The 26,848-nt window shown below is 35.6% G+C and overlaps 1 protein-coding gene across 1 annotated transcript in view; it reads right to left on the bottom strand.

Moving 5' to 3' along the window:
• Malrd1 (MAM and LDL receptor class A domain containing 1) overlaps nt 1-26,848 on the bottom strand; it is a 656,113-nt gene that overhangs the window by 604,455 nt on the left and 24,810 nt on the right. Inside the window, exons 2-5 of the mRNA XM_077802928.1 lie at nt 22,886-23,023; nt 7,892-7,986; nt 7,625-7,786; nt 1,727-1,823 (exon numbers count right to left, since the gene is read on the bottom strand). Of these exons, the coding sequence (XP_077659054.1) occupies nt 1,727-1,823; nt 7,625-7,786; nt 7,892-7,986; nt 22,886-23,023 (492 nt within the window). The remainder of the gene's footprint in view (nt 1-1,726; nt 1,824-7,624; nt 7,787-7,891; nt 7,987-22,885; nt 23,024-26,848) is intronic.

The following is a 26,848-nucleotide window of genomic DNA, read 5'->3' as shown; positions in this document are numbered from 1 at the left end:
TAAGTATCAAGCGCAGGCTGGCTGTGCTCTGGATCCAGGAAACCACACAGGGTAAGAGAGGGGGAGTTTTAGGGGAGATGGGAACTTAAGAGCAGTCAGCAGTTGAGTTGGCTTTGCCTGCACCTAACCCTGTGTTCTACACTGATTATTTGTATCTCTTCTGATAAACCAAATCTTCTTTTAGTGAAAAGGCATTGAGGTTGATGCTTCAGTTATTTCCTTCTAAAATTTGGAGGAATCTGCCACCTGTTCCCCTAAAGTTCTCTATTTGAATGATTCTATCTTTCAGTTTGTGGTATTGTGATTTCTTACCTGATCCACACTGATAATACAAAGATGAAAAACACCTTGAAGTGCTCCAGTGTTAGAAAGGGCTGTCATCAGCCCCTGTCTTGGTCTAGATGACAAGATACACATATCTCAGTGCTCTATCCTACCAGCAAGAGTGCTGTTTAAAAATCCAAGCAAGACACAGAAACAGAGATCTTTGCTTGGTCTCAGGAAAGCCAGTACATCTTTTTTTTTCTGGTTTTGAAATATCAGTTACCACAACTGCCGTATTTTTGTATCAGATTAGAACTTAGCATCCCTCTTGACAAAATAGCTACAAAGGTTTTGAAATGGTTGAAGGTGAACCCAAGGGTTCAGGAGTTGGAAGTTTGGTCCCTAGTGTGTCAATATTAAGAGGTGATGAAACCTTTATAAGGTACAACTCAGTTGGAGGTCACTGGATCCCTAGGGGCACTACCTTTCGTTGGAGTAGATGCAGATATTGTGGGATCCTGGTTAGTTCTCATGAAAGGGTTGTTATAAGAGAGAAAGCCCATCTTTCTTGCTTCCTGTTTCAACATATGACTTTCTCCCTCTTACACACTTTCGTGCAATTATACATTAACCATGAAGTGATTCTTCCATGGGACCCTTACCAGAGTCAATCAGATGGTGGCCTATGCCTTGGAACTTCTAGAACTGTGAGAAAAATTAACCTCTTTTCATTTTAAAACACCCAATCATGGGTATTTCATTATAGTAACAGAAAATGGACTAAAATAAAAGCTATCTTTATTCTGCTGCATTGTACCACAATATAATAAAATTTTAAGGAGGAATATTGTGGTGTGTATAGTCTTATACATACATAGGCTTTTTAGATTAAATTCTTATTCTTGCTTGGTAGATTAACCAAATTCTAATTTTAATAATAATTTTTTTCCTTTGTTAACTGGGTAAATGAGGAATTGAAATTATTCAGTTAAAGGCCAATAAGAATATATTTTAGACATATGTGATTTATCAATATATTTGTTTCAGTCTTAATTGCAAATAAATTACAACTAATTTTCCCTCCATTTTGTGTCTTGCACTGAAAGAATCAAGGTACTACTTCAAGAAGACCATTTCAACTATATGGAAGCCAGTTTCTACCAATCTCCTAAAAGGCACGGAGTTAAGAATTAACTAGCCAGTATAAACATTGCTACAAGATTCAATTCTGCAACTAAATTACCCCATTCAGTCCTTTACAGCATCAGAGTCTGTGAAAAATAGCCCATCTTCACTTTCAAAATAGATCCAGTCACTGTTAAACAATGTATTAGAACAATGAAAAATATCCCATATTAAAACATCAGGCAAAAATACTGAGTAGTTGAAAGTCTGACAATGTTTAAATTGCACTGTATTTATTTTACACAATAAGGATCAAAATGAAAGAGAAAGTTCTTACCATGCACAGGCAAGCAGCCTGAACTGAAAGATATGTCATCAATAGCTATGACTACATCCTGTTCATGAGTTGCAATCATTTGACCTTGAAAGACAACCTGCACAAGAAGAGCAAAACAGAACAAAACACAAAGCAAAAGAACATCAGTGTTACAGAAGAACGTCAACAAGTAAGAAACATGCTACTTCCTAGAAGCACTTGAGTTACCATCATGCCAATTCCAAGAAAAAGGAAAAATAGTCTCTAGGACAAGAAAATGTGCAGTCATCACTGTACCACACAGATGTCTGGCACAGGTTAGGTAACATGTTTGTGAAGTGAAACAAAGCTTATCTGATTTCTATCCCGCAACCATCTTCCATGTTTATTCCCCATGTGGCCTTCGCATATGTTTAGCAATTACCAGTTTTTGTATACAGGTTTCATTTTAGCATCTTTTTTTTTTTTTTTTTTTTGGTACTAGAGATTGAACTCAGGGGCACTCGACTGCTGAGCCACATCCCCAGCCCTCTTTTGTGTTTTATTTAGAGAAAGGGTCTCCTGAGCTGCTTAGCATCTCACTTTTGCTGAGGCTGGCTTTGAATTCGCCATCCTCCTGCCTCAGCCTCTTGAACCACTAGGATTATAAGCGTGTGCCACCACACCTGGCTCTGGTTCTTAGCATCTTGCAACCATTCCCCATTTTCACTTCTGATTCTTGGCATTTGATTCTCAGTATTGCCTTTGATATCCTCTGTTGTATTCTTGTACCTCTTGTGCCATTATCAACACATAGCTTTGAGATATCGATGGAAAATGCACTGTTCAGCAACTTGTTAAAATGACTGACTTCTATGCTGTGATATGGAGCCAGCCCAAGTCTACCCCAGGAAGAAATATCCTCGTATGATTAATCCAAGAAATCTGGAAAGAAGTCACTGTCCAATTTCTAATTGCCGAATAGAAGGTTGGTGTGTTAGTATACTGAGTTTTATTCTGCCTCACTAATGAATACCAATGCTCTTTGAAACCTCCTCCATAGATGTATTCAAAGCATATGTATTGTTCAAACTTGCTTATAATATAAACACCTTTATTTCAGAAACTCAGTGCTACTTCTTAGGTCCACAGTTGGTGTGGATACAGTAAGCCATAGCAGATCATAGTGCTGGGCCTTATTCACTTTTGTTCTTGTCCAACATGTCATTCTAACATATTTCTTTCCAAACAGGAGTCACTTCTAATTCATAATATGCTTTGTTTTTTCCTCAAATTGGATGCCTTACCTCCCTCGTGTTCCAACCGTGTTACCTGAAGTCTGCTTCTTCGCAATGCTCACAACTCCAAAATGGCCTTTAGAATTCCATTCTCTTCTAGTGCCATGTCCAATCAGATCCCCTAAGCCTATTTTTCTTCCATTCCTGTCACCACTCCTGTACCCTCTTGCCCAACCTATTGAATTTTAAATTACTTTTTGCCTTAATCCTCTTGTTAGGGTTTGAAACAGATGTTCTGCACTTATTTGATTCTGTTAAATTACATGTTAATTTGGTATAACTGAAGAAAACTTACTGTGAAAACTGGCTGCCATTTGAGCCCAGGAACTCTGCAAGAGGAAAACACCTTTTTTTCCCCTCAGAAAAAGAACTATTTCTCTATGTGTAGGGAGATTTACTAATGGCTACAAAACACAAAATTCATCAGGAAAAACATAAACAGCCTAGGTAAATAAATTTTCTAAAAAGATTTTCCAGGGATTTGGGCTAGGATATGACAAAATGGCGGAAGATACAGGTCTCAGGAAGAATCACCAACAGTCAGAGGCTGAGCTGGCTGAAGGGAGTAGTCTTCCTAGGAAAAGTTGTGTCTTACTTATCTTGTGTTTTCTAAAATTTTGTCAAATATTTTCTCCCCAAACACTCACCTCATTTTGGTGATGTTGGGGATAAGTTTTAAAAGAAGCAAAGTAGCACAAAAAAAAAAGAAAGAGAAAAAAAAAAAAAGAAAGGGAAACCACACACACACACACACACACACACACACACACGTACACACACACATACACACACACAAGCAAATCATAAAGGGGTAATGGAATTAGGATCTTGGCAACATCTCAGGGATCACACACAGCCTGCACTGACCCCTAGTAAACATGAGGCAACTTTCTTTTTGCCCAAGTATTTTGAAAAAAGATGACCCCTGAATGTAGAAAGGGGGGTCAATGCCAAACCATTTGATTTAAATGTTAGAGGAATCTGCAATGGAAAATGAGTCCCGGACATAGGGCCACTTAAGTTACATTAGTAACAACATGACTAGAAACTCATAATCATATGTATTGCATTAGAGTTGTCTGTAATGGTAGTATGCATTCAATTTATTTCTGAAGCCAACCTTCCAATCATCAGAAGAGTCCAGTAATTTTCCCCATCATGAGTTCATATAATAAATACTTTTGTATTATAACTATGAAAAAAGTGAGGGTAGAACTTTAAAATTAAGGAACAATTGATATTTTTAATAAATGACTCATTTTTTGGTTTTTATTAATTAAGTCTATTCTTTCTAAGTAAAAGGCTGCTGAGAGCTCTTCAGTGTTTTTAAATAAAATATCAAAAAAATCACAAGGAGATAATAGCATATTTAAAAACTGTTTCAGAGCTGGGGTTGTAGCTCAGTGGTAGAGCACTTGCCAAGCATGACAAGGACCTGGGTTCGATCTCCAGTAAAAAACAAAAAAAAGTCTACAATTCACTATCATTTAGTTTAACAATCCAAACTACCAACTTGAAAACTACAGTGATATGTTAGTAATATAATATTTATTCCTTCCTATAAGATCTCTTCAACAACCACCACCAAACTTTTAAAAAATATTCAGACAAAGGGGTGGGGCAGATTTCATTTGATTTTATAACTGAATTTTACTGCATACTTGATTTGTTGTATTCTTTGCCTTCTTGAAAAATTTAGAATAATATAAACTTCACTGCTTACATATGCAAGTTTTATAAACATGATTGGGATTTCCTCACCACCATGTAATGCCTAACATTATTTCTCCCAACATGGTCAACAAGACAGAAGAATATTTAATAAGTTAAATGCAACAGATTTGACCCAATCCAGAGGCTTTGTTCTTTCTCTTTTCTCCCATGTTTTCTAAATTCCCATAATGCTTTAACATGATACAGAAAATTATTATGGCTTAGTGACTAAGTGATTATCTGAAATGAAACTACACCAGATTCTAATCTGATATGGGATTTAGGAGGCTATTCACCTCTTGAAGTTTACAATCCTCCTGTTAACGATGGTGTAAATCATCATTCTACCTGAGAGGATTTTCTTGAAAGGCCAGTTCGATTATGTGTAACAAAAGACTCAACATAATTTCTCACACACAAATGCTCAACAAGTGCTAGTTGTTATTCCTTTAAACTTTCTGAAATGCTGCCACCTATGCCATTGCTTGTTTATATGGTTGTATTTTTTTTCAGAAATCATCCTCCCTCAATTTTATTAAGGAATAAACCTAGAATTTTAAAGATGAACACAATAAAGTCCCCAAGCGAGAGCCAACTCCAGACGCTTTTTCAAAAGTCCATGCTAAGCTGGAATCTAGCTGGGCTTTTAACTACCAGAAGTCAGCATGGAGGGGAAATTACAGAAAACAGAATAATTCTCAGGGGCTCGTGAGTTGATGAGGCAGCAAATGCTGTGTGGAGATGCTGATTACAAAATTCCCTCAAATAAGCTTTTCAGGAATAAGATACTAGAGGGTGGCAGGCTGTATTACCAGCGCAGCACATCTCTGTGGCCCACGGAACAATAGCAAATGAGCATCTGCTCTCTTGCTGACAGGATAAAACCAAAACATACCTGCAGTCTTAAAAGACTGGTGTAGTCGAAGGATCCCAACAGAATCGCACAGTTGACAGTTTTACCCAGTCTTTAAGGAAGAAGCACTGTTCCTCTCAGCAATAAAGTTATTTGGGGAATTCTTTTACCATCAACTTTGTTTAGAAGTTTGAAATGATGTATAAATAACGACAAAGCATGTGGGTGTGGACAAGCCTCTCATCTCAGTCCTTAAAGTTGATACCGTTTTGGAGAGAAAAGGCAAATCAGCAAATGCTCCCTCCCAAATCTAGTCAATGTGACCAAGTCCCCACAAAAGCACTCTTGGTTTAATTTTGTTGCTTCTGTTGTTGCTGTCTAGAAAAGACAGACACCAGGGACCAAGAAGAGAAGGGTTAAAAAATAAACTAGAAACTTCTCGAGCAATTAATAACCAATGCCCGAAGTGTCACAGTGGACTAGAATATATTACCGTTGTTCAGAGGAATTCATTCTGGATACCATACCTCACCAAAGCCACAAATTTGTTCTGGGTCCCCCCAGATGTCAAACATCTTTTTTTTAACGTGGTACTAGAGAACTTCCTTGCCCAGTGCATCCCAAGTACCTCAAAAGAATAACTCATTTGTAGGAAGACTTAAATGCCTGATGTCTTAAGTGCCTTTTACCCCCAATAAACACTCATAGATACTTGACTTCAAGAGAATACAAAGTCTGGCTGGGCATGGTGGCACATGCCTGTAATCCCAGCAACTTGGGAGGCTGCAGTAGAAAGATGGCAAGTTCAAAGCCAGTCTCAGCAACTTAGTGGGGCACTTAGCAACTCAGCGAGACCCTGTCTCTAAAAAAATATTTTAAAAAGATAGGGGGATGTGGCTTAGTGGCAATCCCGAGTATCCACTCCCCCCAAAAAAAGTACAAAGTCTCAAACTACAGAATTGTGATTCCTCTTGTCTATGTGCCATTGGACCATTTACTAAATGATTTTTTTAAATCTCCATTTGGTGCCAAATTTGATGCCAAATTTACCAACGCCAGAAAATTCCAATTTGGGTAATTTTATGATGTCAATTAAGCAAATATTCCCTTCTTATATCTTGTAATTCGACATTTATTATAAAGTATCTTGCTTATTTGTTTATCCTTTTCCTATTAATCACCCAAAATAGCTAAAGGCAACATTGAATTAAATTAATTCCCTATTTTAAACAAGTACTAAATTCATTACATATCAGATTATTTGCTATAGAATGAAATTATTATTAAATCATAAAATCAATGATTATATCATCCTAAATTGATAAAGGAAACCTATGGGGAGTAAATTGATCTACAAACCAGGTTAGGAAGCTAATTGATTAGGAATAAAATGCTTTAAGTGACAAATTTTGCTTAGCTGTCCCAATGTTAAAATATAAACCACTTTTCCAAGAACTCTTGAGATAATCATAGATTAAAATTTCCACCATGCCTAAGTATATTAAGCTGCATAAAATGTTTGTCTTATATAGGCTTTCATTGGATTTAATTCTCAAAATTATTTAGGAAAATAAAGACTGTGATGAATCGAGCTTAACCATGAGATAAATGTGACAATTACTCTCTTTCAACAACATTCGGAATTAGTATTTAAGTCAACCGGTTTCTTTCCTCATTACCAAACATTATTCTCTTCTCTCAAAAGCATGAGAAAACTCTGAAAGGAAAATGATTCTAAGGGAAAAGAAATGAAAAGAAAGAGGAGGTTAAAAAAGCAAGGAAAACAGAAAAAATTTTAAAAAAATGGAAAATGACATTATATTTTACAGATACATCTATGTATCTTAAAATGTATCCACTTTAATTTATTACACAGATTCAAGACTTCACTGTTAAACTGACTGTTTTTTAGGGTGACCAGCACATATGTTCACTTTCAGTACTTGAAAGTCCTTGGAAATACCTCAGTCCCTGGCAAATTGAGTGAACCCTTTATTTTTAATTCACCTGTGTTAAAGATCTGGTTCTTGTCACTTTCCCTTCAAAAGCCATAGCTGGAGCCTGGAATAGACATACCTGAAAGTTCTTTGAACTCTGGATTTTGATGACATTTCTTTCCCATCGATTTTGGAGCTTGGCTGTGCTTTGCCATAAGTTCCCAACAGGACCACCACATTCGGTTTGAAGACCTACCATCAATTTGCCATTCACATGGCTCAAGAAGTGATAAAATATAATCTGCAAAAAAAAAGAAAAAAGAAAAAGAATTATTACCCAAACAATTACAATAAAGAAATCGCTAAATATGACAAAGTATCTTAAATGCTGTTTACTTTCAAATACCTGACAAGCATGTTGGTCCTTAGTTGGAAGGAAAAGTCTGCTTCTCAAGTTTGAGGAATTACCATCCACTCTGGAGACCAGTGAGAGGAAGTAGGCTGAGAGAAGCAAGAGTCAGGACATCAGAGTCAGAGTGATTGCTGGCAAATATATTCGAGCCACCACTGGTGATTCATGGCCACATTCACATTAGGCCAATATGATTTTGTTTAAAGAATGAAAAACTAAACTACACTATTTTTGTAAATGGCCTAATTAGTACTTTTACTTCTAAATATTGTCCAGTGATATAACTAATTGTGATTGTACTCCCTATAATGTTACTACAGGCTACAGTCCACAACCCAATTTAACACATTGACATAGAAAATGACAACCCTGTAAAAAAATGGTATCCAGTGCAAACATTATACTGAGCTTGCTTACCAAAATAAGCACTTCAATGAAGAATTCAAAAGAGATCATTTACTCTGGCTTTTGTTTCAAAAGGCTTGGATCAAATAGTCCCAGCTTTTTCCAGGAGTATGAGAAACAACTAAGCCCTGACAGTCTTGTGTTTGCTATCATGCAGATAAAGCCAATGACTGTGGCTGTTTAAAGGCCGCAAAATATGGGCTGGGATTGTGGCTCAGCAGTGGAGTTCTCCCCTAGCATGGGCGGGACCCAGGTTCCATCCTCAGCACCATATAAAAAAATAAATAAATAAAAGCCATAAAATAAATATTGAACATTCTCTGGGCTTCCATAGATTTCCTGTAATGCTTTACAAGGGTTATAGTATATAATCTGGGAACCATTCTTTTCTATTATCCACTATTTGGTGTGTTCTTATTAGCAAAAAAAAAAAAAAAAAGAGAGAGAGAGAGAGAGAGAGAGAGAGAGAGAAATGATGCCGATGATTTTGATGACATATTTTCTGAAGTTATTCAATAGTATATTAGAGCTGGATTGGAAATCAAATCTAATTGTCACATCATTAAAAGAATTCATTATAAAATTATGAAATCTAAGGAACTTCTTCCATATTCTTATTCCAAAATTGTACTCTAACGAACCCAAAATAGTGATGTCCTTGCTTGTACATAGAGACAGAGGCATAATTAAAATCACTGCAAAGAATATACTCTGGAATTATTTTATGTGAAATTCAGATGAAGAACTAGTAACATGGTGTAAGTGGACAATCATTAATTTGCTCTTGCAGCAGGCAAACATATTAAATAAGTATAATCAAATAATGAACATAATGAAACATATGGATATATTGTTTTAGGTTTAAAGAATATTATTAGCAATACAAATGGTAATAGGATTTAGTAAGTTTTAATTCAGCTACTTAAAAAAATCCATGAGATGTACAAGAAAAAATTTTTCATTTATAAAGGATATTAATCGTATTTTTTTTTAATTTTGGTGTTACAAATCAGCTGTGATACTTATTTTATCAGTCATTTTATCCAAATGATTACATTTTAGGATTTCTTCAGCCATGTAAATGGCAAATTGATAGTAGGTCTTCAAACTGAATGTAGTGGTCCTGTTGGGAACTTAATAATAAAAATATTATTGCAAAGTTTAATAATAAGTTAGCATTTGCAATAATATTTTTCAAATTGCACTAGAAAAAAATTATTTAAAATTTTAAGCACAGCATTTTATAAATATAAACTGTCATTTGTTACATGCTACAGTGCTACAAATTATTCTGTGTTTTGTCAAATACTAAGTGAAGGTTAATCTTTAGGTTATAAGAGGAAAGCAGAGTTTTAAATCTGGAAACAGCTTGAGTTCCTTTGACATTGGCCCTAATAATAAACTTTTTTCTTTCATGAGAGGGAGGAAGAGGAAGAACAGAAGCAGCAGCAGTGGCATTGGAAATATACCCAACAGCAAGATCTTCTTTCTACCTTTAATTCCAAGTTAGTGACAAGAGCAAGTGTTTGTAGGGTACACTCCATTTTACCTTGCGTCTTCTAACAGAGTAAGGAATTCAATTCATGGATGGAGATGTTTCTTGGAGAGGACTACTACCTGGCAAAACATTCTCTGTTTTTTTTAAGAAGACATTAGTCATCATGTTTACTTATGAGAGAAAGAGGTAAACCTTAGGCAACAGAACGTTTTTCACCTATGCCACCTTTAGCACTCCATCCTCCTGGTAACTTTGACCATCAGAAAGAGACTGTATAAAGCTCTTGGATAAGAAAAACTGCCTCATGTATCCAGTATTCTTTCCTACCCTTTGAAGCCACATAACAATATACCTGTTACACATACATACCACCCCCACACTTCCTTCTTCATCATCATATATACTGTTCATCTCTATACCACACACTTCTCAGTAAGTTATGTGATTCATCTATTTCCACTTTGTGCCTGAACCCATAAAAGCAAATGCATAACCTATCTTTAAAACTCACGTATCAAAAAATCTTGTGATAATGTTTTTAATTATTAAATGAAAAAAAACAGAAACACAAACATCAGGATTTCATGCATCTTAAATGCTTATGCTAGATGGCTTTTTAAAAAAATATTTTTCTCAGTAACTGGGTGTAGGAATGAAATTCTAACATAAACCAAGTTGGATGTGAATAAAATACAGAGGCAACAAATATCATGAATCAAGTTTTGAAAGCTAAATCAAATAACTTTGGCAATGGAACCCAGCAATCTTGACCTTTGGGAAAGATAAGGGAGAGATTTCAGTTTCACTTTCCCAACTATTCATAGGAAGACTTGTATTTCCTCCTTTTCCTAAGTTCTGAGTGATTAATGGGGCTGAATGTAAGCAGAAGAAACATAAATCCTATCACATGTGATATTGTAAGCAGTTGGCTCAAAGGAGCTAAAAAAAAGTCAGCATTTTAACAGTGAGATAATATCAGTTCTTAAGAATATTTTCCCCCCAAATAGCTGCAGGAACAGATCATCATAACAAGATGCAGGGCCTAAGGCAAAGGTTAAAGTATCCAACTTTATAAAGATGAGAAAAGTATGTTCATCATTGACAGAAATATGGCTGAGTTCAGAAAACAAAAAGGAAATAATAGTTTTAGATATAAATCCCTTCAAGTTGTGATTTCTAATTACTAATCTCTGTTTCTGTCAAATCATAAATTTTGTCTCATACCTGTTCATTGAACTCACAAAGTGCTACACTACCAGATAATACTTGAGAAAATTTTATCTCTTAGAGGATAAGTTCAAATAGTCATCCCTTATCATTGCTTGCAAATGCTATCTGAGTGTGGCCATATCAACTTCTGTCTGCCATCAGTGACAAAGGGCAAGGTGAGCCACTTTATAAGATCATAAAACATGCAGTAAAACATGAAGGTGATATTAGTGAAAATAACACCGTAAAGACCTCTGAAAATTTTCTCTCCCATAAAGGCAATTTTTAAAACTGTAAACATGGTCAGCATTTACTTTTATAGGGCTCTAGATAATAGTTAACCTGGAGATCTTCTAGTGAAGAAGAAAATGAACTTCAGTAAAAACAGAGAGTTTTATTTGTTTTGTTGTATTTGCTTTAGCTTGCCCTCATCTTGTAGTACACTCTTGAGCTACATGGTAACTTTGAAAAAATAACATCCAGCATTCTCATGTGGCCAGCACACCAGAAAAGTAAAATGCAGTCAGAGCTCTGCCAAAACCTCATTTTCATATTGTTGCCATAATTTGGCCTGTCTGGTGGATCTTTGACAGACATCACTTAAAATGCTGTTGAAATTTAACATAATGATAGTTCTCTCATTGCAAAATATTTCTTCGTTGAAAGGATTTGCTGAAAACAACTAGTGGCAAGTGTTTTAACTTCACGTTTGTGAGGCAGTGTACAACACTTGAGGAAAATGATCAACTAATCATAAAACTCATAGGGATAAGATGTTGACTGGGGTTTTGAAAAGTTCCAGTATGTTCCTGCAAATCTGAAGGGATGAACGAGTTCATGGGTAGAACTTGTACATGCTCTAGAAGACCTGAAAATCTAAGCTCTCATCTCTAGCTGACCTTGAGTCTTTAGGAGAGCAGGAAATGAAAACCAGACAGAGTTATCAGTTTCATAGTAAGAGTTGAAGTTATAGCCCGACACAGATAGGACTCCTTCAGCAAGCGCTGAGATTATGTATGGGTTCTAGGATGCCTGTTCTGAATGTTTGAGATGTCTTCCTTGAAACAAATGTGTTATAGCCTAATCAACATAGGATAGTAGTTAAGAGGTGGGGGCTGTTGGAAGTAGGGTCATGAAGGCAGAATACTCATGTATGGGAAAGGTATTCCTGAGAAAACTGCCTTGGCCCTTCCACCACATGAGGAAATAGAGTTTAGTGTATGAACCAGGAAGGAGCCTTCACCAGAGGCTGAATCTGCTGCATCCTTGATCTTGGACTTCCCAGTCTCTGGGACTATGAGGAATAAATTCGTGTTGCTTCTAAGCTACTCAGTTTATGGGATATTGTTCTAGCTATATTGTTTAGTGACTAAGACACAAGCATTTAAGGAATATTCTCTGAAATTATTACGTAATCAATAAGCTGACCAAATAGAGAATTCAGTGGCCCAACATGGCAAGAATAGAGACCCTACAGAATTAGTTCAGAAAAGGCACTAAATTAAAGGGGGAAAAAATGAACAAAAACAATTACAACAAACTACAATAACAACAAACCCAGGGGGAGAGTAGGAGGCATACAATTTCCATAGGAAATACTTTTTAAAATGTGCAGTTTAAAAAATAAAACAACTTGAGAAATGTAGAGAAATAAGAAAGTATGATCCATACAGAGAGAGAAAGCCATCAAGAGAGGGTATCTTTGAGGTAGGCCAATCTCATAGTCAAAGACTTCAAATTAACTCTTACAAATATTTTGAAGAACTAAAAGAAACCATGTCTAAAGAATTAAAGAAACTATCATAATTGTGTCCCATAAAAGAGGGGCACACCAGATGGGTGAGGTATACCAGCTACTCGAGAGGCTAAGACAGTAGGAGCACAAATTTGAGGTCAGCATCAGTAATTTAACAAGACCCAAAAGGAAAAATAGAAAGGACTGAGAATGTAGCTCAGTGGTAAAGCAACCCTGGGTTCAATCCCCAGTACCAAAATAAATAAATGACACATTTAATGATTGTACCACTTAATAAAGAGGTATATAATAAAAATCAGTAGCTATTATAATTGATTATGTAATTGATAGATATCACTAATTATGATTCAGTGTTGATGGGAACAAAATACATAAAGATATAGTGTTTGGCAATTACAGTACAAAAGAGGAAAAAATAAGGCAATATAGGATCAAATTTGATGTATACTCCTGGATTTAGTTGGTATTACTCCAAATTCAGTTGTTTTAAATTAAGATGTTAAATGTAACCTGTAAATCAATTACTAATAAAATAGCTCAGAAATATAAAAATGTTAGTAAAAACTAAGAAATTGATATGCTACACCATAAATTATCTATTTAACACAAAATATAGTAATGTAAGGAAAGAGTAACAATTGGTCTACCTGATAAATGGCATCTACAAATAACTTAACAGTAAACATAATACCTTATGGTCAAATATTGGAAAAAATTCCCCTAATAGGAACAACTCAAGGATGTCTGCCATCACCACTTCTGATCAACACTGTGCTAGAGTTTCTATCCAGCAATGAGGCAAGGAAATAAAATGTAAAGCATTCAGAATGGGAAAAAAAGTAAAACTATCTCTGTTTACAGATATCATGAGCTTATATATAGAGGAACCCAAGGAACTAACAAATAATAAAATTAAAACGAACATAAGTTTGAAAAGTTGTAGGATACAAAATCAATATGCAAATCAGCTGCATTTCTCTACACTGGCAATGAAAAACTTGAAAGTGAAATTAAGACAACAATCTTATTTACAATATCCTCAAAAAATACAATACTTAGAAATAAGTTTACCAAGTTGGGCAGGCATGGTGGCACACACCTGTAATCCCAGTGGCTTGGAGGCTGAGGCAGGATTGTTAGTTGAAAGCCAGCCTCAGCAGCAGAGAGGTGCCAAGTAACTCAGTGAGACCTTGTCTCTAAATAAAATACAAAATAATTCTGGGAATGTAGCTCAGTGGTCAAGTGCCCCTGAATTCAATCCCTGGTACTTCAAATAAAGAAAAAGAAAAAAAGAAAAAAGTTTACCAAGAGAAGAGCAAGATTTGTGCAATGAAAAGCACAAAACAATGTTGAAATAAATTAATTAAGACCTAAATAAATAGAAAGACATCACGTGTAATGGGTTGGAAAACTTAATGACTTGGCTATTATGAATTATGTCAAGAGTATTATAGGCATGCATATTTCTCTATAGCATGCTGACTTTAATTTGGGGGGTATGTACTCAGGAGTGGTATAGTGGAATCATATGATAGTTCTATGTTTTTGTTTTTGTGGAACTTCCATACTGGTTTCCAAAATAGCTGTATTAACTTACTTTCTTAAAAATAGCTTATAAGCATTCCTTGTTCCCTGTATCCTTGCAGCATTTGTTGTATTTTTGCATTTTCACTAGGGTGACATGGAATGTCAGTGTGATTTCAATTTGCATTTTTGTGATTGATTAAATTGTTGGACACTTTTTCATATTATAATTGGCCATTCATAATTCATTTGAGAAATGTCTTTGGTTAATTTGCCCATTCATTGATTGGGTTATATCATTTATTTATTTATTTATTTCCTTATGTTAATTATTTTTGACTTCTTCATATATTCTGAATATCAATTCTCTGTTGGAATAGTAACTGGCAAAGACTTTCTACCATTCTATGAACTGTTTTCTTCACTCTGTTGATTGTTTCCTTTGCTGTACAGAATATTTTTAATTTGATGTGTCATTTCTTGCTATTATTTCCTGATCTAATGTAGTCTTATTTAGAAGTCATTGGGACTTCATGTCTTGAAGTGTTTCCCTATTTTCTTCCAGCACTTTCAAAGTTGTGGGTCTTACATTAGGTCTTTGATCTCTTTTTTAAAAAAAAAAAATTATAGTAGAGGAACAGAATATCTTTATTCATTTATTTACCTTTATGTGTGCTGCAGGTCGAACCCAGTGCATCACACATGCAAGGCAAGAGCTCCATCACTGAGCTACAGCCCCAGCCCCTTTTTGATGCCTTTTGATGATTTGACTTCATCAAAATTATACAGACTAGAGTAGGAGAGGGAAAAGAGTTTAATAAAAGACAGATCCTTAAAATTGAACATGTGTTAATTAAAGAAAGACAATGAAAATAGTGATGAGATTGAAAAAGTAAACACATATGAAAAAATAGATAAATTGGACCATTCAAAAGAGAAACAAGAATGTTAAAAAATTTGTCCCTAAATCATGCTCCTAATTAGTGTTCAAGGAGAGTCAAGAATCTTATGTCTCTAGACTTCAAAGGTAGATTTTTTTTTCTATTTAACCAAAAAAAGGGGGGTGATTTTTAAATGTCTAAATGTTAGAAAGTTAATTGTATGGCATGTTATTGGCACCAAAACAGACACACAGACCAATGGTACAGAATAGAGGACAAAGGGACAACCCCACATAAATACAGTTATCTCGTGCTAGACAAAGGTGCTAAAAACATTCACTGGAGAAAAGATAGCCTATTCTACAAATGGTGGTGGAAAACAATGAAAAGGTACATGTAACAAAATGAAATTAAACCTGTATCTCTCACATGCATGAAACTGAACTCAAAGTGGATCAAAGACTTAGGCATTAGACCAGAGACCTTACACTTAATAGAAGAAAAAGTAGGCCCAAATCTTCACCATGGCAGTCTAGGATCTGACTTCCTTAACAAGAACCCTAAAGCACAAGAAGTAAAATAAAGAATCAATAAGTGAGATGGATTCAAACTAAAAAGCTTCCTCTCAGCAAAAGAAAAAATCAATAACACGAAGAGAGAGCCTAAAGATTGGGAGAAAATCTTTACCATCAGATAAAGCACTAATAACTCAAAAAACTTAACACCAAAAAAAATCCCAATCCATAAATGGGCTAAGGAACTGAACAGACACTTCACATAAGAAGAAATACAATCCATCAACAAATATATGAAAAATGTTCAACATCTCTAGCAATTAAAGAAATGCAAATCAAAACTACTCTAATATTTTATCTCAATCCTATCAGAATGTCAATCATCAAGAATACAGGCAACAATAAATGTTGGGGAGGATGTGGGGGGAAAGGTATGCTCAAACATTGCTGATGGGACTGCAAATTGGTGCAACTACTATGGAAAACAGTACGGAGATTCCTTTGAATGGAGCCACCATTTGACCCAGCTATCCCACTCCTCAACTTATACCCAAAGGACTTAAAATCAGCACACTACAGTGACACAGCCACATCAATGTTTATAGCAGCTCAATTCACAATACCTAAACTATGGAACCAACCTAGGTGTCCTTCAATACATAAATGGATAAAGAAAATGTGGCACATATATGTGGTATATATTTGCTGGATGTTAACCAGTCATTGTTCTGCACTACTACAGGCCCCTAAATTCCTTGTCTTAGAGTCTCTTTTCTCCATCTTCAAAGTCAATGATTCAGGTGAAGTCCTCAAACTTCAAATCTTTCCAATCTTCTATTCCACCTCATCTTCTCTTCCTTCCTATTTTGTTTTAAAGGACTTAGGTGATTATATTGGGTCCACTTGAATAGTCCAGGGTAACCTTTTGATTTTTAAGGTCAGCTGATTAGTAATTTTAGTTAATTTCATAAAATCCCTTTATAGAAATATTGTGTTTGATTGAATAACCAGTGGAGGGGGGATCTTGGGAGATATCTTTAGAATTATTCCTATCACAATTAGGTAGACACAAATTTGATTGTATTGTTTCATTCTTCTACATTTCAACATGTTGAGCAATGTTTATAAAGCCTAAAAGTAACTTGAAACTCTATACATGTCCTTGACTGATTTACTTGTAGAATATGGAGAATCCAAGTAAGTACTCATTACAGTTCCCAAAGTTCATATGCAGAGAAATGACATCTGCTTGGCAATTCCCAACCAATTTGATTGGTAAAATTCCCTATCTCCCTTATTTGGCAGAATTTCATTATAGTGACCTTTAGTCATTATTCTAATATACATATCTTTAAATTTTTACAAATATTTAATTTCAATAGACTATTACTGAGTTTTATGTATTTCTATTGAATATAGATTTGTTTCCACATTAAGGGTTTTTAAATATGTGCACGGTGCCAAGATAAAAGCTATTGTATGTGTTTTTACTCTTCATATATAATCTTAAAAATATGGTTTATAGGGCTGGGTTTGTGGCTCAGTGGCAGAGAACTTGTCTTGCACGTGTGAGGCACTGGCTTCAATCCTCAGCACCACATAAAAATAAATAAAATAAAGATATTGTGTCCATGTATAACTAAACAAATATTTAAAAAAAATTATAAGGTTTATGTCTTTATCATTAAATTTAAAGCTCACTGGGGAAAGGGAAAAGAACTGCGCTCTTCTTTGTCCCTAGAATAATACACGGAGCAAGGTAGCTGTTCAATAAAGATCTTCTAAAATATCAAATACAAAAGAACTTCAAAATAAGCATATTTAGACTACAAAGGTGGCCAAAAATGTGATCTAGAAAATGATAATGTGTATGGATTTTTTATCCATTTTCACTAATTCTTCCCTGTAAATAATCCATCTCACCATCTACATAGCACAGTCTGGCTACCACTGAGGAATGAACTGTGGTTCTAGTGCCCTTGAAAAAGGGCAGCATAGAGCATATTTGGAGAGACTTATGCTCATCCAATGAAAAACCCAGTGATGAGCATAATGAGCATATGCACAAGAAAATTCTGAAAGCTTAGACCCCAGGAAACTTTAAAGACAAACCAAAGAGGCATGTTAATTTTCAAAGGAATAGAAGCTTAAAAGAAGAAATCCAAGTTGCATTCCTTCAGACTTTGGCCTACAGTTAGGATGCAGTGCAGCTGGCATGTCTGCAACATTCTGAGAGATAGACTGTTGGCTGGGAGTTAGGGAGGGAAATGTAGAACAAACAGGTCTGACATAGGAAAGAATTCTAGAAAGAAAAGAGCCAACTGGGTCAGATGGTGGTTCCATTCTCAGATTCCAAGGAATCTCCATACTGCTTTCCATAATGGCTGCACCAATTTGCAGTCCCACCAGCAATGTATGAGTGTACCTTTTTCCCCACATCCTTGCCAACATTTATTATTGTTTGTCTTCATAATAGCTGCCATTCTGACAGGAATGAGATAAAAATCTTAGAGTAGTTTTGATTTGCATTTCTCTAACTGCTAGAGATGATGAACATTTTATCATATATTTTTTGATTGATTGTATATGCTCTCCTGAGAAGTTTCTGTTCAGGTCCCTGCATATTTATTCATTGGGTTATTTGGTTTTTTGGTGCTTAGCATTTTGAGTTCTTTATATACCCTGGAGATTAGTGCTACAGCTATCCCTCTTCTCAGTCTATACCCAAAGGACTTAAAATCAGCATACTACAGGGACACAGCCACATCAATGCTTATAACAGCACAATTCACAATAGGTAAACTGTGGAGCCAACCTAGATGCCCTTCAGTAGATGAATGGATAAAGAATTGTGGCATATATACACAATGGAATACTACTCAGCAATAAAAGAGAATAAAATCATAGCATTTGCAGGTAAATGGATGGCATTGGAGAAGATAATGCTAAGTGAAATAGCCAATCCCCCCCCTCAAAAAATGCCAAATGTTTTCTCTGATATAAGGAGGTTGATTCATAGTGGGGTAGGGAGGGGGAGCATGGGAGGAATAGATGAACTCTAGATAGGGCAGAGGGGTGGGAGGGAAAAGGAGGGAGCAGGGTATTAGCAATGATGGTGGAATGTGATGGACATCATTATCTAAAGTACATGTATGAAGACACAAATTGGTGTCAACATACTTTATATACAGCCAGAGATATGAAAAATTGTGCTGTATATGTATAATAAGAATTGTAATGCATTCCACTGTCATTTTTTTAAATCAATAAATTTTAAAAAAATTTTTAAAGAGCCAGAATAAAAGGTATCCCATATTCTATGAACAAACTCTATCCAAGCCTCCATGCTAACACTGAAACCTGCAAGTGGAGGAACACTTCTGGGGGTTAAGACCAAAAGAACTGCATTGATACTTGAACGCAGCCCACAACAAACAAGACAGAGTTTACAGCTTGAGTCTATGCAAGTTAATCACTTGCTTAAACAAATCATCCCCAGTCTCTGAAAAAAAGATTCCTGAGTACAGAATCCACAACCTTTATGATATCAGTATTCATAATATCCAGGATAAAGTCCAAAATTACTTTATAGACAATAAATTAGGGCAATGAGATCAGATCATGGGAAAGGATAATCAATAGAAGGCCACTCCAAGATGAAATAAACAAGGATTTGAAAACTGCTATTAAAATTATGCAGAGCGAGGAATATATGCTTATAATGCATGGAAAGATAAGAATTCTACTACATGTCTGGGGTTCTAGCTCAGTGGTAGAGTGCTTGCCTAGCACGTGTGAGGCCCTGGGTTCGATGCTCAGAACCACATAAAATAAAGTCTTGTGTCTACTTGCAACTAAAAAACTATATGTATAAAAAAAGCATTTGACAGAGAAAATGTTTGAAATTTAAAATAACAAATTGTATTTTTTTAGATAGAAAATATTTGATTTTTTAAAAAAATTATTAGGTGAGTTTATGAGCAAAATGATTATGAAGGTGACCAAGAAAAAAAAAATCAAAAAGTTGAAGATGAAGCAACTGAAATTGTCCATTCTGAAAAATAGATAACACAATCAAAATATACAATAAAACATCCTGTAATACTGTGTTTGGCTTAAGAGTCTAATATATTGATGGCTGAAGTATAAGAAGGAAAGAATAGAAAGAACAGGACACACACAAAAAATCTGAATAAATAGAGGCAGAATACATTCCAAAATTGGCAGAAAACATTCATTTCAATTTCAAAAAACTTAGCTAATCAAAGTAGGATAAAATTTTAAAATCTCATGCTGAAAACCAGATAAAGATCAAATCTTGAAAGCATCAAAACATCAAAGATATATAACAAATAGCAAAAGCAACAACTTGAAACAATGAATCTCACATCAGAAAGTAGAAAGGCCAAAAGACAGTGAAATAATATCTTTACCATACAAAGGGAAAAGAAAAAAAAACTAAAAAAAATTTATATTCAGTGAGAATGTATTTCAAAAATGAAGACAAAATAAAAACATTCAGAGAAGGAAAACTAACATAATTTATCACCAGCAGAATTATTCAAGCTGAAGACAAATGATACCAGAGACAAACTCAGAAAATCAAAGCGCATGAAAGTATTGTAAATAACAAATATGATAAAAGAAAAGACTGTTTTGTCTTTATTTTTAATACTGTTTAAAGCAAAATATCATGACATTGATTTGTAGGATTATAATATATGTAGATTACATATGTAGTACAAGTCATCACTACAGAACAAAATATTGACATTGGGATTATTTAATAGCATGTATATTTCATAATATAATACATAGATTTTAGATCTCATTTAACAATACATCAAAATGACAAAAGCTCTAATTGTTCTCATTTTAAGGTAATTTTAAATACTCAAAGAGGAAAACAGCATCTGTAGCATAAAGGGAAATGTAAACTTTACAAATAAACTATTATTTTTTGTTTAATAACCTGTATACACTTTAGATTTCCAGTGAATCATGCATCTTAAAAACTTCTACATCACTCTTGATATCAGCCGAATTCCATAATTATTTAAAACTTTATGTTCTTATTACTGTTTTTAAATAGTCATGCTATCATTGCAAAGATGTATTTGAATGTGTCATAGTGATACTATCTTATCCAAGTGCAATGCTATATGCTCTTAAAAATCAATACTACACTTTAGTCTCTCTGCCCCTGGGCTTTATTAGATTTCAAATACTGACAGAGGTAATGTTTTTAATGTCCTAATAGATTTTCAAATTTAGCTCTGAAAACTCAAGGCATTAATTACATAATAAAAAATCTTATTTTGAAGCATTGGTAAATTATTTCAAGAGCAAGTGACTCAAAATTGGATTAATACTAAGGTAATAGGATTTTGAAATGGAGACAAAGCTCCAAGATAATTTTTCTACAAAAATGTTCTAACATTTAATATCCTAAGCCAGAAAATTTTCTTACCTAAATTCCTATTAAGGCATACTCCTAATTTAACATTTAATTATATTTATAAAAGATACATGACTACTATTAAAATCACCAGGTTTCAATTGATCATGTCAGGCAGTAACTTACCTCTTATTTCTCTGCAGCTTTTGATATTATTTTCAACCCCATTTTACAGTTGAGGAAACTGAGACCAGACAACAGGTCAGCAAGTCTAAGTTCTTAATCCAGCTACTCTCACTCCAGAGATTTTAAGTCCACCCAGATGATATAATTAAAGGATGGATGTCCATACAACTTCTCATTTTTCTTTAATATGTACTGCCTACCCCTTCCATTTCATCTCTTGATAAGGCTATCCAAAACTAAGCATAGAAAAATGAGAAAAAAAAGAAGATAAGTAAGGCAGGAAACACAATGCAAAAGATAGAGAAAAAGCAGGCATTCTGTCTACAAAGAAGATGAGGGTGAGTAATATAGGATGTGAAAAACCTTCCAAGTACAAGGAAGAAACAGAGAGAGGTACTGAGGGCAGATGTGCCAAATCAGCAATCCATGAGACATTGCAATGGCAAAAGTTTGGGAGCAAAATTGAATATCGCCCTCTAACATTACCAAATCTATAACAAACCCCATGTATTGCAGTTAGTGGTTGGTCCTATCAATGAAACTGTTTTCTCTTTGGAATTAGGTTGATTATTACTAACAGTCATTAAAAATTCTAAACAAATGTATTTTTTGACATCAAAGCTAAAAAAATAAGAAATTTCATCTTGTTTACATAGAAGTTAAAAACAGCAACACCAAAATTATTCAGAACTCTACTTTTTAGGGCCAGGTATTCTATAATAAGCATTACCAACAGTATCCATTTAGCTCTTACAATAACCATCCTATGAACTTAGTACCACTGTCCTTAGAGTATAGAAAACTAAGACTCAAAAAAGTACATATATCAAGATCTTACAAGTAAGGACTAACAGAACAAGAATTCTAATTAATAGGTATTATGGAACTTAAACATTTCCAAACTAATATCTAATTCCTGAATATTTGCTTGCTTTCATTTCTCCCAGGGTGCTATCCATATTTGAATATGTCCTTATATTTATTTGAAGAAAGTATCACTCTTATAAAAGTAATCATTCTTTAGTTAGGCAATGTAGTATCTCTCTTCATACTATGTTGAAACCTACCAGATGAGAGCAGGATGCAATTGATTTTTGCTCACTTATATAAATTAATGACTGTATACAATGTTGAGTAAATTAAATTCATTAATTAACAAATGAAGAAGGAATAAAAGTTTGGCTCCAGAATCACTTCAAAGTCTATTGGGCAGTCCATAGAGCTTTCTAATCAGCCTGATTAAACAAATATTACTAGACAGAGCTGTAATAAGTCCAGCCAAAAGCAAAAAAAAATTGACTGCATAATATATATAGCATTATCATAGTTACATTTTACAATTTCACAAGGTTTCAAATTAACTAACAAAATCCCAGTTATCATCTAGATAGACCTGTTGGAATCCCAGGAACCCAATTATGATAATCTGCTGGAATACTTTAGAATCAGAAATATTCCAAAAATGATCAAAGAATACATAAAATCAGACACTATAATTATTAAAATGTAAATGTTAGTCCAGATTCTACTGACCTAATCAAATACTTGGGACAAAAAAAAGTAAGAAATAAACAAATGAAGAAATAAAGGAAATTTTAGAAATTCAAAGCAATTACCAGACATATCACCATTGTGATCGTGAAATGGTGGTGTTAGACTGGTTATCCCATTTCTCTTTTTCCAACCAAATTGTACACTCTCTTGTTCCATATTGCAGAGCCCGTCCTCAAAATCACATCTTTCGTAGTTCGAGCCTAATGAGAGAAAAAAGTAGTTAGCTTGCACAATCTCATTTTACTTTACATTAGTAAACTTGTTATCACTGTGACCAAAATATCTAATAAGAACAACTTAGAGGAGGAAACGTATATTATGGCTCATGATTTCAGAAGTTCAGTCCATGATCAGTAGACTCCATTCCTCTGGTCCCAAGGTGAGGCGGAGGGAACATCATAGCAGAAGGATGGGACAGAGGGAAGCTGCTCAGCTCATGGTAGCCAGGAAGCAGAGAGTGAGAGCAAAGCACCAGTGATGAAATATAAACCCCAAAGGCACTCTCCCGGTGACCTACTTCTTCCACCCAAATCCTACCTACCTATAGTCACAAGCTGGTACAATAATCGTTTCAAAAAACCTTTTTTTTTTTGTTCCAGGGACTAAACCCAGGGGTGATTAACCACTGAGCAACATCCCAGTCCTTTTTATTTTTTTATCTTGAGCTATGGTTTCACTAAGTTACTTAGGACCTCACCAAGTTGCTGAGACTGGCATTGAACTTGCAACCCTCCTGCCTCAGTCTTCTGAGCAGCTGGGATTACAGGCATGCACCACCATGCCCAGCTCCTTGCAAATTATCAACCCATCAAATGACTTAATACACTAACTAAGTTACAGTTCTCACCATCTAAGATCTCATCTGAGATTTGAGACAAACTCTTGGCTGTAATTCCCTGTCAAAATCAAAAGCAAGTTACATATATCCAATATAAAATGATAAATTTTAACATTTCCATTCCCCAAGGAAGAAATAAGGGCACAGAAAGAAAAAAAAAATGGGTCTATACCAAGAGAGAAACCCAGGTAGGTATATATTAGGTCCTATAGTTCCACATTTAGCATCTGGGACAAATGGCAGTGAGATGTGAGTCTCAAAGGGCTTGGGCAGCCCTGCCCTTATGGCCTTCAAGGTGGTGGTCCATGAGGCCTCTGTCTTAGGCTGATTCTGTCCACAGTCAGCAGCTTTCCTCAGCAGATCTTCCACTTCACTGGCATCTCTTAATTCAAGCTGGGGTCTCCATTCCAGCTTTGGCTGTATTCTCACAGCCTCATTTATCAACCTTTCAGGGGCTACCACCGTGATTACGACCTTGCCACACTATGCCTGGTCTACCAGGTTTTCCTTGGATATTCTGGAGGAAGACTCCTTGATGCCCTAAATCCAGAATCCTGCTTCCTGAAGAACTGGAACCATATGGATGATGACATGGTCTTCTGAAAGTTCAAGCTGTAGCCAGGCCCCCTGGGACCCCAGCTGCAGCACTCTCTGCATGACTCCGAGGCTGAGCACAGTGAACCAATCCTGATGAAACAATTTCCTAGGTGCCCCATGCCAAGTTGTGTGTCACCGGGTTCTCTTAAGTGAGTTTCATTTTTACACCTTGAGCCTGCCATGTGTGTGCTCTTGGTGATTCCTGAGATGGACTCAATGCATCTTTCCTATTGTCCCTGTGCAGAGTACTTAGTTTCTCTGTAGTGATGGTAATCTCTCCAGCAACCAGATCTTCCTTAGACCCAGTTTTCCAATTGCTTTTCTGGTCAACTGTGAGTTTTTAAATCTCCCCCCCCCCTTCTGATTCTTACAGCAAACTTCACTAAAAGCCACCTGCATACCATGCCACCACCTGAATTTGGTGTTGCCTTGAAATTTCCTCTATTAGATTAATTAATCCATACCTTTAAATTCAGTCTTATAGAAACTCTCAGGATCTGGGCAAAATGGAGGCAAGCTCCTTTCCGGGACATAATGTGAATGATCTCTACTGCAGTTCCCAATTAAGTCCCCATTCCCCTCTGAAACCTCAATAGCACAGTTTTTGCTATTTGCATTTCTCTTGGCATTTTGCACTTCTGAGCTCCCCTCAGGATCACCTATTAAGCTCTGCTTACAACATTCTAAGGCTTCTCCAAACTTTTCCTAACTTTCCCAGCAAACCAGTTCCCAGTGCATCTGAACCACATAGGTTAGTCATAGCAATGATTCCACTCCAGGTATGAAAATCTGCATTAGTCAGGGTTCTCTGGAGAAATAGAACTTTCAGGATAAATGATTTATTAGAAGGGGATTTATTAGATTGGATTACAGGATCAGAAATAGGATAGTCCTACAATGTCCATGCAAAGGCTAAAGAGTCAAAAGAACAAGGAGCCACACAGTCTCAAAAGCTGGAGCCTTAAAACAAGAAGGACCAAGGATATAGCCCCATGTCATCAGTAAAGTCCTGGCAACTCCCTGGACAATCTCTGTTCAGAGTCTGCTTTGGAACAGTGAAGGAGCAAATGTCTGATTTCTCAAGCACCTTCTCAAGAAGAATCAAGCTTACATCTGCCTTAGCTTCCTCCTTCTTCCACCTCTTCTTTCATCTATGTTCCAAGCCTGTTAGACTATGCTGCCCACATTCAGGGCCAATCTCCCCACCCAGTTTGCTCTCCCACATGCCAATCATTTCAGAAAACCCCCTCATCAAAACATCCTGAATTCTCTTAATCTTAGATATTTTTTAGTCCAATCAAATTGATAATTCAGATTAACCATCACAGACTCTGTAAGAAATAAGACAATAGTAGAAAAAGAAAAGTTAGCAACAAATGACAAATACAAATTAACCTCAGATTATTTTTTAAAAAATCTATGTCTACTTTATTAATACAAAGCTTTTTGTATATTATATTCTAATAAATTACTGCACACAAAAGACAATGTGCTCAATCAGAAAGAATATTACATGGGGTTAGACAACTGAAGACCTACTCCTGATTTGAATTCATATTAACTGAGTCCCTTACCTGTGAACTTCTAGTGTGCTCGGGTCCCTGGGTAAGGGTCACGAAATCACTGGGACACAGGGGATGCAGAGCCAAGGCAGCAATTGCAACTGCATGCTGAGCTTTATTTGCAAGTTCCTTTTATATTCTTCTTCTAACAAAGCAAGCAATTCTTCAGTAACACTTCACCCACATAGCCCAAATATCATGCCTCAGCGGGTACACAGAGCTAAATCCAAATTGTTCCTGTTCATTTGATAAGTACCCTCCCAAAGTTCTTTGTAGACATTATCTGATCCCCGAATGTACTGTTCCCAGGTCCAGTATGCAGAAGGCTTCTTCCTCTAGGCCAAACCATGCAGAAGCTTGTGTCTTGTGATAAGGGGAAGAGGACTTTTCCTCCTCCTAGCGAGGCATGCCTTCAGCTGACCTAAATCACAGCCACAGCTTCTTGCAAAGTGTCAGGCTGAGGGAGCTAAACTCTGCACACTTAAACCCCAACACTTACCCAAACCATTCAATCCCTTTCCTTCACTTGAAAGGTTAGAATAATAACATCCCACCATCTCACTTAAATAACTGCTAGGAGGATCTAATGATGTATGTATATATAATTCTTCACAGCTTCCAGATTCCTTGAAATATTAGGAACTGTTATTACTATTATTCTGAGCTCCCATCAGAATCACCTATTTAAGCTCTGCTTACAACATTCTAAGGCTTCTCCAAACTTTTCCAAACTTGATCTTCCTGCCACCCAGTCATATCAGAATTTTAGGTTTCAGAAAATCAAACCCCAAAGGCCCCTCTGCTAGGAATTTTCATCACAAAAGAGGCATTTCAGGCTTTTATTTTTTATTGTTGTTGGTTTTTCTGGGTATAATGGATCCAAGAATTTGGAGAGAAACAGAAGAATTTAAGCACTTGGTTGTTCCCCAGAACAAACCGTATAATGCTTTATTCCACTATACAATATCTGCAAATGTCACGGTCTAAAAATAGACGCTGTCAATTGCAAATAGTTATTCCTTGGTTTG

The sequence above is a fragment of the Urocitellus parryii genome, chromosome 9, assembly GCF_045843805.1.
Source record: "Urocitellus parryii isolate mUroPar1 chromosome 9, mUroPar1.hap1, whole genome shotgun sequence".
Classification (NCBI taxonomy): Eukaryota; Metazoa; Chordata; class Mammalia; order Rodentia; family Sciuridae; genus Urocitellus; species Urocitellus parryii.
The sequence above is the reverse complement of the archived record's forward strand: the minus strand, read 5'-3'. Positions and strand labels throughout refer to the sequence as shown.